The sequence below is a fragment of the Populus euphratica genome, unplaced genomic scaffold (genome assembly GCF_000495115.2).
Source record: "Populus euphratica unplaced genomic scaffold, PopEup_1.0 scaffold46.1, whole genome shotgun sequence".
NCBI classification, from domain to species: Eukaryota; Viridiplantae; Streptophyta; class Magnoliopsida; order Malpighiales; family Salicaceae; genus Populus; species Populus euphratica.
In genome coordinates, this window is record NW_011499852.1 from 2,303,807 (window position 1) to 2,316,525 (window position 12,719).

General features: G+C 30.6%; 1 protein-coding gene across 1 annotated transcript; it reads left to right on the forward strand.

The window, feature by feature from the left end:
- Positions 1 to 9,864: 9,864 nt before the first annotated feature.
- Positions 9,865 to 12,075, forward strand: LOC105121895 (uncharacterized). Its single transcript, XM_011020753.1, has one exon. The coding sequence runs from the start codon at positions 10,231 to 10,233 to the stop codon at positions 11,773 to 11,775; it is 1,545 nt and encodes a 514-aa protein (XP_011019055.1). The 5' UTR covers positions 9,865 to 10,230; the 3' UTR covers positions 11,776 to 12,075.
- The last annotated feature ends 644 nt before the right edge of the window (positions 12,076 to 12,719 follow it).

The window sequence follows — 12,719 nt, forward strand, 5'->3', positions numbered from 1 at the left end:
TTTAGCTAAATCAACTTAGGTTAACTTATTAAATAAGCAACTTGTATAATAAATTCTGTTGAGTTTAATAATTTTTTTTTAGTATTTTATTTAATTATACAATAAAAAAATAAATGAGAAATAATTTTGTAAACCCCCTTAAAGTTGGAAATTTTAGAAAATAAAATAAATATAAAATAAGTAAATGATAATTAGAAAGAGTTTAAATAAGTATTAAGTGGATATAACGATTGTGTAATTTGTAATTTAAAAGTGTATGAATGTAAGCCCCTGGGTAAAAAGCAACCCTCTAAGGTATTGTTCATGCCGAGAGCTTTAAAGAGAAAAGGGAGAAGGGAAAGTGTTTTTCATTCGAAGTTTCTTTTTTCTTTCAAGAATATTTTTCATAAAACAAATTAAAGAGATTTTAAAAGAGGGATATTTATAGAAATTAGTGTTAGAGATTTGCTTGGGTTAGCAAAAGTAAAGAGATTAGTTTATAGAGAGAGAAACAAGTAATCAAGGAGAGGAAAGAAATTGTCACGAGAAATTTCAAAGAAATCTCATATAATTGTTTGAAAAAAAATAGTAGATAAGATGTTTCTCCACTAATTATTTTTTTATTTTAATGTTTTGTAAAAAAATCTTCAATTTATAGAAGAGTTAGGGTTTATGTTGAATTTTAAAGGAAATGTGAAATTGATTTTAATTTGTTAAATTTTACATTAATTAAATAAATTAATAAATTATCATAAAGTAAACATTTTATGTTTATAATTTTTTATTTGTTTTTTTATAAAAAAAAATTATTTTTCATCTTTGTTTAATTTAACTTTTTTAAAAAATTTTATTTTTTGATTAAATTAAATTAATTATTTAAATATATACATGAGATACTCACTTCATAATATTTTATTTGGTTTATTTTCTAAATTATTATTTTTATAAAACTTATGATCTCTTACCGTGTTACTATGCAGTTTTTTAGAACTGTCTCAGTTAGCTATTTTTGTTGATGAGACAATATTCACAGTAGATAAACACTAAGTCCCCATCATATTTCTTTTTTTTTTTCCTTCCAAGTATAATATTAGTAATATATTTTTTATAATTAACTATTTCATTTCTTTTATCACTTCATGTAATGTTGATATATTTTTTTTCATTATATTCATAAATTAAATAAGTTTATTGAACTTTTAATAATTTGGGTCTTAAATTTTTCTTATTGTTTAAAAATGTTGGCATCACCAGATTTTTTATGTAAAAAAAATAATAATTAATCTAGCCTATAGTGTGATGTCACCTATCTAATACACACCAACAAACACAAAAGTGATTAATTTCATGTTCTGATTTATCATTGTTTAATTTCTTTATATTGTTTAAAAAATGAATTTCTAATCATCAATTATTTTAAAATAAGGTGTCATTTTAACTATAATTTGAGGAGAATAAAGAAAACTAAAACTTGAGGAACAAAATGATTCTAAAAAAGAAACATAAGTCATAGGATTGTTTTATTCATAGTTTAAAACTCAGTTTAGTTCAATAAATCATTTAGAATTTGATTGATTCAAAGCTCAAACTCAATTGAATTTAAAATAATAAAAGTAGGTAAAAACTTAGGTAATTTAGTTTAAAAAATTAGATTAATCCTATAAAATTTAATAAAAAAACTAGATGCAATTCATTGATTATTTATTTATTTTAACAAAACCAATACATTGTTATTATATATATATCTAGAATGAGTTGTTATTGACCGCATGGACTATCTGAGGTCAGGTTTAAAAACTGAGGATTTATCTTCACAAGAAATATTAATTTTGGTTTCGCCTTCCATTAAGGGGCAAGTGTAGGCCCCACCCGGCCGTCACATGATGGCTGTGGGCCATGCCAGAATGATTGGACAAGGCAAGTCATTTAACTCATCCAATCAGAGTCAACGAATTTATTATGGTTCCAACACTAATGATTGTTCTTCAATCTGCTTTATCGTCCTTAATTTCATTTCCCCAAAACATTCGTCTCTCTCTCAATTTACAATTTACATATTCCTGCTCGAGGATTGGCTCTTCACTTCCACGTGGGCCCCGTTGTCCCTGTTTTCTTTGTCAGCATCCATCCGCCATCGCCATTGCAAGGCCCAGCCCACGTCTCTTCATTACCCCCACCGTTTTTTGTTATTTGGTTCGAAGAAGCCAATGCCATGTCATCCAAACCTGGGAAAAAGATCGCCACTTGTACTCCTACACATGTGAAATCACATCGACATTAAGCCTACGCTCATGTGAGGATTACATGCCATCGGTGCTACAACTTTGGCTTCTATTGGTCTAGATTGGAAAGCTGAAAGCCGAAGCCTTTGGTGTATCAGCCTTCTTTTCAAGGGTAGTTCGTACTTGTTTGACTCCAGCTTCACCGTGTATTAAACAAAAAAAAGATTTTAACGTAAAAAAATGTGTATAGTCATTTTCAACGTGTGTTTTTAATAAAAAACATTTAATTGTAAACTGAAATAATAATACATATATTTAATTAAAAAAATTGAGAATTATGTAGGGTTAAATAAAAAGAATGCCTCCTAGTCTTAGAAAACAAATGTCAGAATCCTATTTGAAAACCAAGAAAAAATTAAACTATATTTTATTAAAAAATATCACAAACTTTTTTAATTTATTTATTTTAAATCTCAATAAAAACTAAATGCATGCTTGGTGGGACATTTCACGTATATTTAAGCACTCTATTTTAATTAATTTAAATTTTAAAAAATTAAAATTAAAAAGATACAAGTCACCTAGACCTAAATAACTAGCATGTTTAGCCTAGTAAAAAAAAAAATATTATGTGTGTGGGTCTACAAGGCGGCACACAAACCTTTTATTTATTTTATTATGCCATAAATGGCATGTAACCTTTTTTTAAGAATAGAAGGCAAATAATATGTTTTCTAATTACCTAGTTTCCAATCACCGGAAAAGTGGTTGAAAAATGAGGTTAGGATTGTTTAATTTAAAATTTTATTTTTTAATTTATTATCACATAAAAATAGCTAATAAATATCCTTATAATGTTAAACTCACTCTTCAACTCAAAACACTCCTAACTTGATCAAAAACAAACAAAAATAATTCTCTCTCAACCGTAATCTACCTTACAAGATAAAAGATAAATAATACATTAACGGAACACCTCTCATCAAATGAAATTTTTTAACATTAAATAAAATTCATTAATATCAAGAACAATTTTTTTTTATCACTGAAATATAATCAATCAACAACTTTCTTTCTTCTTTATCTTTTTATGAGTCTTTCTACTTTCTCATCTATATGGAACAAAAAATAAATAAAATAAATTTTTAGATCAAAATATAAAAAATGACAAACTAGAAGGACCAAAGACAAAATTTAGCAAACCCTTAAGTAAAAAATGCAAAAAAAAACATGGGACAAACAATGGCTTAAAAAAAATTATTTTTTATCTCATTCTCAAAGTTGATCCTCGAATTTTATTTTTTTCACGGTCAATAAAATCCTTCATCTTTTAAATTCCTTTTTAATATAAGATATATGCATTATTCTTTCCAGGAAAAATAAATGAGAAAACTATCAGAATATATATATATATATATAGTGTGAAAAGTTACATGCATATATCATATATCTTAACATGGGACAAAATTCTATTATATCATTATTTACCATTATCAAATTCTGGACCATAGTCAGCAAAATCCTCCAACTACTAGAAAACAAGTTGCTGGCTCATATTGCTAGCATGAGCTGTACCAAAAAACAAAAAACAAAAAACAAAACTCTAAATTTGGAAAACAATATTAATGCGGTTCTCCAGCTACTACAACTCTTTTGCATGTGGTCCATTAATGAGTTTGAAGAAGCTTTAATATAAAAGAAAAAAGCTCTGAGTTTCTGTTAACTGATGCTGTGAATTTATTGATAAAACTGTAAGAAATTCATTGTTCTTAGCAGGTAAAGTCTCTCCACATCCTATCCTTCTTCCACCTCAAGAAATCTGTTGTGGTCTGGACTCTAGAGTCTTGGCTTTGAATGGTGTCGTTTTGTAAGTGGAATCTAGAGGTTTGGCTTCAACTACAAGGTGAAGACCATGAATATAATTAGACTTTTGGGAGAGGTGGCTCACACTTTGTATTATTGTAACTGTACAAATTACGAGCATTTAGAATTTAATCATCTCCGGAGAAGAGAGAGATTGAGGGATTATTTCCCTGGTCAGCACTCTCATGGCCAAGCCATTGGTTGGTGTTGGCACCAAGCCCCACCGTCTGGGCAGAATATATTCTGTAAGGTTGAGAGGGAAGCAATAAATTAAAAGATATATAAAGAAAGCTTTAATTTCTTTCTTTGGAATCCAAAGGCTTTTTATATCCTCCCAATTTAATAAACAATTTTTTCTTTTCATGTTAAGATTAGATATGCTTTGCTTCTTTATCCCACTTTAAACCTGATTAGAGCGAATGTCTCTTAGAGCATCTCTAATAAAAAAAGATACTATTTTAAAGAAGTAAATTGATAAAATAATATTTTAAATAGTATAAATATAGTTATTTTTACTATATCCATTTCACTTGGAAAAAAAAAACCATTTGAAAAGCCAATTATAGTAAATGGAATAAATAAGTGTTTTATTTTTTTTAATGACTTTAAATTTATTTTTTTCTACATGACTATATTTAATCAATTTATTTTTTATTAGCCTCACTTTATTAGTTTTGACTTTTTTGAGAGAAATATAAAAATAATATTTATGAAAAAAAAAGTATTTTAATATTTTGTTTGCTTTCCCCTTATAGCATGAAAAAAAAACTAAAATATTACTTTTTTTATTTTTAACTCTCTATTTAACACTTGTCGCTTAGAGATGCTCTTGGTATAGAATCACAAAGGTGAATCCTAGAACCCTAGAAATAACCCTTTGTAAAAACAGGAGAAGAAAAAATGGAAACTACAAGATGAATATAAAATAATCTACTTTAAATTATATCAGAGATAAAATAATTATATCCGGACAAAAACCATATAACATGTTAACGAATAGCATCATAAATCGTGTCATTAATTTTCACAAATTAAATCTAATTTTCATTTTAAATTGACGGAATACCTTTAATTACTTAGACATTGGCACGTGAATCATCAATGTTTGCAGGTCGCAAACCGTGCAAACAACTTGGAATTGAGGAAAGTAAAGGGAAGGATGAAAGAAGGCGTTGACTGTAGAAGATGAATCTCAGCAATCTGAAGGCAATCATCAGTGTGATCATGAAACTGAGTCAGAAGCGCTCCCACAGGATATTTCAGTGTGGCAATTTGGACTTGAGCTTCATGCCATTTTTTTTTAATTTCTACCTCCCCCCTCCCTTATTGGTGTGGACAAGCTTGAAGTTGTAACTTATATTTAAATGCATAAAAAGGTGTTAAATAATTTTACACGGTCAATTAAATTATGATTGGACCGGGATGTCCAGCAAACCATCCCGTGTAAGAAACAAATGGTGTCCGAAGGAGCCAACTGCATGCCTGCCCACTTGCCTCGCAAGCATTACTCCAACAAGAAAAAAGATCACAAACTGAGAATAAAAACAACTAAAACATTTAAAAGAATATCAGCCCTTTCATGACTGTATTAAATGTTTTGGTCATCCTTGGGTAAGCAACAGCTGGTGAGCTGCCATTCGCCAGCAAAATTAAGCTTACCTAATATTTTTTTTCACAACAGCCAATCCCAATATTTCACCTGGTAATAGCCAGCCAGCCAGCCAGCCAGCCAGCCAGCAATTCCTGTATGTGTTTTTTATTCTTCGGTTGTGTCATGTGTGCTTCGTTTTGTTATACCAGAGGAAAAGGTCCAGCAAGCAAACAGCGAAGAAAAACTGTTTTGTTTTTATGTTATAGATTTTTTTAAAAAAAGGTTAAATTATTTCTATTTATTTTTTATATCATTTTTATTTTTTGAGATTACAAATATTTTTTCAAAAAACTATTAATTTAATATATTTTAAATTGGTTCCCTTTTACATTGATGCAAGTTGATTTACTTGTTGCTCAGTGCACGACTCTGCACATTTCAGGCTTTCAACAAATTATATAATGTTGGTGCGTGGCACGTCAACGGTTATGCTAATCTAAGGATAAGAAGGTTCAATTGTTGTTTGTATAATCGATTTGTTAACTGTTACCTACTCAAGCATATAATTTGATATGACTTAATATATTGATTTGTTTACTTTTTATGCAATTATTGTTTTTTATTTATTTAGGATGACATTATACTTTACATTTTTTATCTTAAGATAAATTTATCTCATATAAATTATCTGGCTACAAATATTGAAAAGAGAAAAAAAAATATGTCAATATTTATTTTTTTTGTAGGGTAATGTTTGGTAGTGGTTGTTTTTTAAATTATTTTTTATTTAAAAATATATTAAAATAATATTTTTTTATTTTTAAAATTTATTTTAAATATAAATACAGTATAACAATGTAAAAAAAAATTAAGAAATTATTAAAATGGAGATGAAATTAAAATATATTCGAAGCATCTCGTTGAAATCTATAAAAATAATTTTCTTTTTGCTTGCTTGTTGATTACACATGCAGCTAGCTGCCGGTGACATGCATTATTGCTAATTGTTACAAGTAATGATCATTATTGTTTTTTTCCTTTTTCTATTAGGTTGATGTTGATGATGTGGCTTACGCGTAATATTTTATAATGAATTAATGATGCATCTTTAAACTTCCCCTATATATTTTGCCCTAAAAAAATATCGAGTATTGTCATGAGAACAGGAAAATGAGCTTATGGAGTGGCTATCGCTTTGCCTTCTACTTATATTTTTTAGTGTTTGTTTCGGGATCTTAGCCATTTTTCTTATTAATCCAAAAAATAAAAATACAATAGAATAGTCTTATTCCTGCATAGTAATCAAAAGGGACTTATGTTTTAAGCCCTTTTCTTCATTTTTTTTCTTTTAATTTGTCATTCAACATTTTATTTTCTTTTTTTTTAATCTAATTTTCATCTTATTTTTTTATATCGTTTTTGGAGTGAGAGTCAATCACAGAAGCCGCTTGAGTTTGGTGTTATGGGGAAACATGTGGCATACATCCTATCTTCTCTACCAATTACAGTTTTCTGCTGAGAAGGAAAGGCGTCCTATTTTCTTTTACTAATTGAAGTTTTTTGTTGAGAAGGAAAGACATAACAACAATAAAGATATTAAAGGTAATTATTTTTTATTTGATTCATACTTATAAAAAAAAGTAATTAAATTAATTTTAAAAAAATTAAAACTAGTTTAAATTGATTAATTTTAGTTATTTTAGAGCAAAAAACGATTCAAACTAGTTCCACTTGATTTTTTTTATTTGTCTTGATTTTTTTGGGTTTGGTTAAGTATTTTTATTTGAGTTCGGTTTGATTTAATTTTTTTAATTTTAGACTTATAAAACCTAATCAGATTAGTTTTTTAAAAATTTTTATTGGTTTCATTAGTTTTTTTTATGATTTAATTTTTTTAATTATTTATTTTTTAATTTAATCAATTACTCGAATTTTTTCAACACTCCTGTTGCTACTTTCCCCATATCGAGATTCTACCAATCTCAGTAAAAAGGGTACAATTAAGGCATTGTACTGAGAGGAATTATTTGACAAATTATATGTATTTAGTTATTGAGTTTTCCAACGGGGATGCCTACGCTTTAATTACTGCTTCACTGTGAATACAGTCAATTTAGGTTCGTCCTATCAAAAGCATCATTAATCGCACCAGACACTGTTTCATTAACGAGATCCCATGTTCTGACGTATTAATTGATCCGAATGCTAAGTAGTAATTAAAAAGACAAAATCCAAGGAGCAAAGCAATCATGCATGAAAATATGACTTAGCAATTAAAAATATAAATATAGATAAAATTATTTTTTTTAATACTGTAAAATCCCGGGAGGGGAACATCTATGATCATCAAATCAAATGACATAATTATTCTCTAACTTCAAGAAAAATTATACACTTGAATAATGGGAAACAAACGTCTTAATGAATATAGAAATCCTTGATAAAAAATAATTATGTCAGATTAGTTTGTTAGAATTATTGTTTAATTATTTGGTTAAAATCTTTATTAAATTATAATAGTTTAATCTATTTATAAATATAAAGGCTAATATATTTAACATTTTAAAAGTGTGTGTGTACAAGTATGTGTTGACAAAAGTGTGATTAGTTAATAAAGTCGGGAAGTTTATCCAAATTTTTGTATGTTTTATTTTCAATAATTGAAATAAGAGCATAAACTTAGTGTTTTAACAATTTATTTCGGAGCTCAGGTTAATTAGGAGGGAAAGAAACATAGCATCTTATTTTTTGCTGGTTTTTTTTTTTAGTCGAAAACACATCAGCGTTTTCGGCAGCAAGAGACAAGCATAGCGGTTGTCCTCCTTTCGTGCAAAAATCATAGCAGTTGGTTCTGCAGTTACAAAGTCAACACAACAATTTAAAATTACAACAGCTCAACAGTTTAGAGTTCTTTTTAGTTTTCTGAATTGTAAAATTAATTGATAAAATAAAATAATACAAAAAATATTTTAAAAAATAATATAATTTAAAAATACATAAATAACATTTATAATTTCTGAGTCACAATTATCATATATAATTTATAAATCACAATTTGTGAATAGCAATTATGAGACTGTCAAATTAAAAAAAAATATTAAGCACAAAATTTAATTAAAAAAAAAACCAATTTCAGAGTCACTAAAATTCCAATAATAATATAATCGGAATTGTTGAAAAAATATTAACAAAATAAATTTACTGATTTTAAAAAAAAATATTAGTAGTGACTGAAGTGAGTCATATGAGTAGTTTAAAGATAAATATGCATTTATATCTTTGAACAATTCATGTGATTCATTTCGTTTTTTATTAGTAATTTTATTTGATATTATTAAATTTATCTTGTTGAGATTTTTTATATAATATTTGTGACATTGTTATTGAAGTTTGGGTATACTTATGGGATTTATTTTCTTTCTCTTTTTTTCTCTCTTTTCTGTATTTGTAACCATATTTCTGTGTTATTTTATCATAATGTTTTTACTATTATAGAGTTCCAAAAACTCCAGTTTTGAAGTAGCAGCCCGTAGCTTCCAACACAGCTCAACATGTTCACCAGCATCAAGCAGTAGTGTTCAACAGCATGCAGCTTCCAGAGCTCAAGGGATCAAAAATGATTTTTTTTTCCCCAAACCCAAAGAGCAAATTTGTGGAAAAGACGCTGATTTAAATGGCCTCCTAATTGTTCTTTGAAACAGTTTTAGTCCTTTCATTTCCAATTATTCCAAACAATGAAATTAAACCATTTCTCATTAAATTTAGCACCAAGTCAATTGCATGATGTTATTTTGATATCAAGCCAGCCACATAAAAAAAAATACCAAAACAAGCTATTAACCTTCAATTTTAATCAACACAATATTTAAAAATTTGATGGAAAAAAAAACAAAATAATGAATTATTATTTTATTTTATTTTTGGTTAATCAGACATTAACAAACCAAAATATGGAGTTAGAGACGGCGTCCCCAATGCCTTCATGAACTCAATTAACTATATATATATATATATATATATATATATATATTAAACACAACTAACCCAACAAAAATATGGAGGGAGACATCGGTATCATATGGTCTCTATCCAAACAAATAGACACCGTCAACATCAAGCAATTCAAGCTGGCTCAAGGCATCCAGTGGCCATCTCGATATTTTCTTCGAACTCCAACGCCAAATCCAAATCCCATCACCGCCTTACTTTCTACGGAACTCTATCCGCTTCTATTCCGCGTAATATTTAATTTAACCGGCTATCCCGGTCAACACACCGCGTTCCTCTTCCTCCGCCTTTTATCTCCTTCCCCGAATCCCCCCCACCCCCTCTCCGAGCTAAATGGCTTGACAGAACCCAAATTCTCTCAGAAATTGAAAAATGTCTTCCCGTTATACCCCTCATACTTCATCTTATTTCCCAATCTCCACCTCTGTCTCTCAAAGAAAAACCCTAATTGGCGCCAACCACACCTCCGCTCGCTTCTGCTCTCGTTAGAAAAAAGAGAAAATCACTCACTCCTCTAAAGATTCTTTTTTCCTTAAATATTTGTTTTGTAATTGTATATTAATAGTCATGGAGCCAACTGCAGGGAAACCGAACTTCTTGAGCAACATTCTTGTGAAGGTTTTATTATTCGGTGTTTTAATCATTATCGTTCGATTCGGTTACATTGTTACCATCACTGGCGAATCATGCAATCTCGGTGGATTCTGTTTCTTACCGGAGGATTTCAATTTCGTCATCACCGGCACCGGAACCGGTTTCTCCACGGCGAACAGAGCAGTTGAATCCATCCCAGCGGGTCCCTCACGGCCATATCTCTACGCGAGTGAAGACTGGATCAAGGCCGTTCATTTCTACTCCGATATCTTTCATGATCTGGTATCCGAAGGTTATCTTTCGGCTATTTCCAAGACTTTGTGTGTAGAAACGCCGAACGGAGAGGATGTTTTCGCTTTGAAAGAAATCGGCATTTTGGACTCGATTGGGATTTACAAAAAAGCATCGAAGCCGTTAGTGATTTCGTCGAAGGAGAATGGATGGCCGTTCGATGAGAATTCTTTTGACTTTATTTTCTCCGGCGGGGACCGGTTGGATAAGGCTTCACAGAGGCCGTTGGATTTAACGGTGTCAGAGATCCAGCGAGCATTAAAACCGGACGGGTTTTTTGTGGCTCACGTGAGTGCTAAAGATAGCTATAGTCTCAATTCGTTTCTTGATTTGTTCAATTCTTGCAAATTAATCAAGTCACATGACATTGAAGGTTATAATTCGTCAGTACCTTTTATTAGAGAAATTGTTTTGCAAAAGAAAGGAGGAAGTGAAATTCTTAGCAAAGATTCTGATGGCAATTTGGAGAATACGTGCTCTGTTCCGGGGTATAAAAGGGATTTGGTGCGCAATGCCGAGTCTCTGATAAAGGAAGAGCCATTGAAGCCGTGGATTACATTGAAAAGGAATATAAAGAATATTAAGTATCTCCCGGCCATGGTGGATATTAGTTTTAAGAGTAGGTATGTGTATGTTGATGTTGGAGCTAGGAGTTATGGGTCTAGTATAGGGAGTTGGTTTAAGAAGCAATATCCTAAACAGAATAGGACGTTTGATGTGTATGCGATTGAGGCAGATAAGGCGTTCTATGATGAATATAGAGTAAAAAAAGGGGTCAAATTGTTGCCATATGCTGCATGGGTGAGGAATGAGACGTTGAGGTTTGAGATTAATCATGATCCGGGCAAGAAAGTAAAGGATAAGGCACGAGGGATGGGGAGAATTCAGCCAGTGAAATCTGGTTCATCATCGGGAGGTTTTAATGGGGAGGTGAATGAGATTGAAGGGTTTGATTTTGCTGAGTGGTTGAAGAGCACGGTTACGGAGAAGGATTTTGTGGTGATGAAGATGGATGTTGAAGGGACCGAGTTTGATTTGATACCGAGGTTGTTTGAAACTGGAGCCATTTGTTTGATTGATGAAATCTTTCTTGAATGTCATTATAATAGGTGGCAAAGATGTTGTCCTGGACAGAGGAGCTCCAAGTATGAGAAAACATATGGGCAGTGCTTGGATCTGTTTACTTCTCTTAGAGACAGGGGAGTTCTAGTTCATCAGTGGTGGTGATTGCCTGATTGGTGACCATCCTGCTCATCTCTCTCTCTCTCTTTTTCTTTCTTTCTTTTTTTTTTCTTTTCAGAAAAGGGAAATAAAATCATAGTGCAAACGCCTTAGGATTTAATCTTTTTTTGTTTTTTTAGTGTTTCCTTCGTTGCAAGTTTCTTTTCTTGTAAGAATTGCAGATGCAAATGAAAGTCTCATTACTTTATATTCTCTCCATTTGTTAGATTTCAATGTATGAATCACTATCCAGTCTATTGAAGTGATTTTAGTTACAATTTATAACGAGATTTCAATCTCTGTCTACCATTGAGATACAATTTGTTCAAAATTCAGTATTGTTGCTGACTGATTTTGGTTTTGTGTCGTTGAGACCTCTCCATGCATTAATTAAGATGGCAAGCTTTAGATATGAGAATCCTCAACAATGTGTTTCTTTAGTTTTATTATATGCTCACTAACAAATCCAAGCTTGTTTCTCAACTGCATAAAAAAGTAAATTGGCACAATCTTTGAGTTTGCATGCCCCCCTCTTCAAGCATCCAAAACCATGGTCCAGTGGTGGTTTGGGGGCATGCTTGCATCAGTAGCCTTTGAGCACTGTGATAAAGATTTATCCCCTTCAGCAACAGTAAGCCCTTTGTGATTAGAGGAATATTACATGCGTATAAGCAGAATCACACACACACACACACACACACATATATATATATAAACTCAAGTTTTCTGTGCTGATATAATTTAGTTGCAGGGGGGCTATGAGTAAAGACAATATATACGTTGATCAAACAACGTAACAGAACCTAAATTAACACTCGACGTTAACTACTCCGAAACATCCTTCAACATGCAAAATTGAAAAGATTAAGGGGAAAAAACAGGCATACTCGCGGCAGACTATCTTGTATACGACACAGTTCCGGTCTAGCTCAATCAGTTTTGGTTCAATA

Coding starts and splice junctions, on each gene's coding strand:
- LOC105121895 (XM_011020753.1), top strand. CDS start 10,231: ATGGAGCCAACTGCAGGGAAACCGAACTTCTTGAGCAACATTCTTGTG.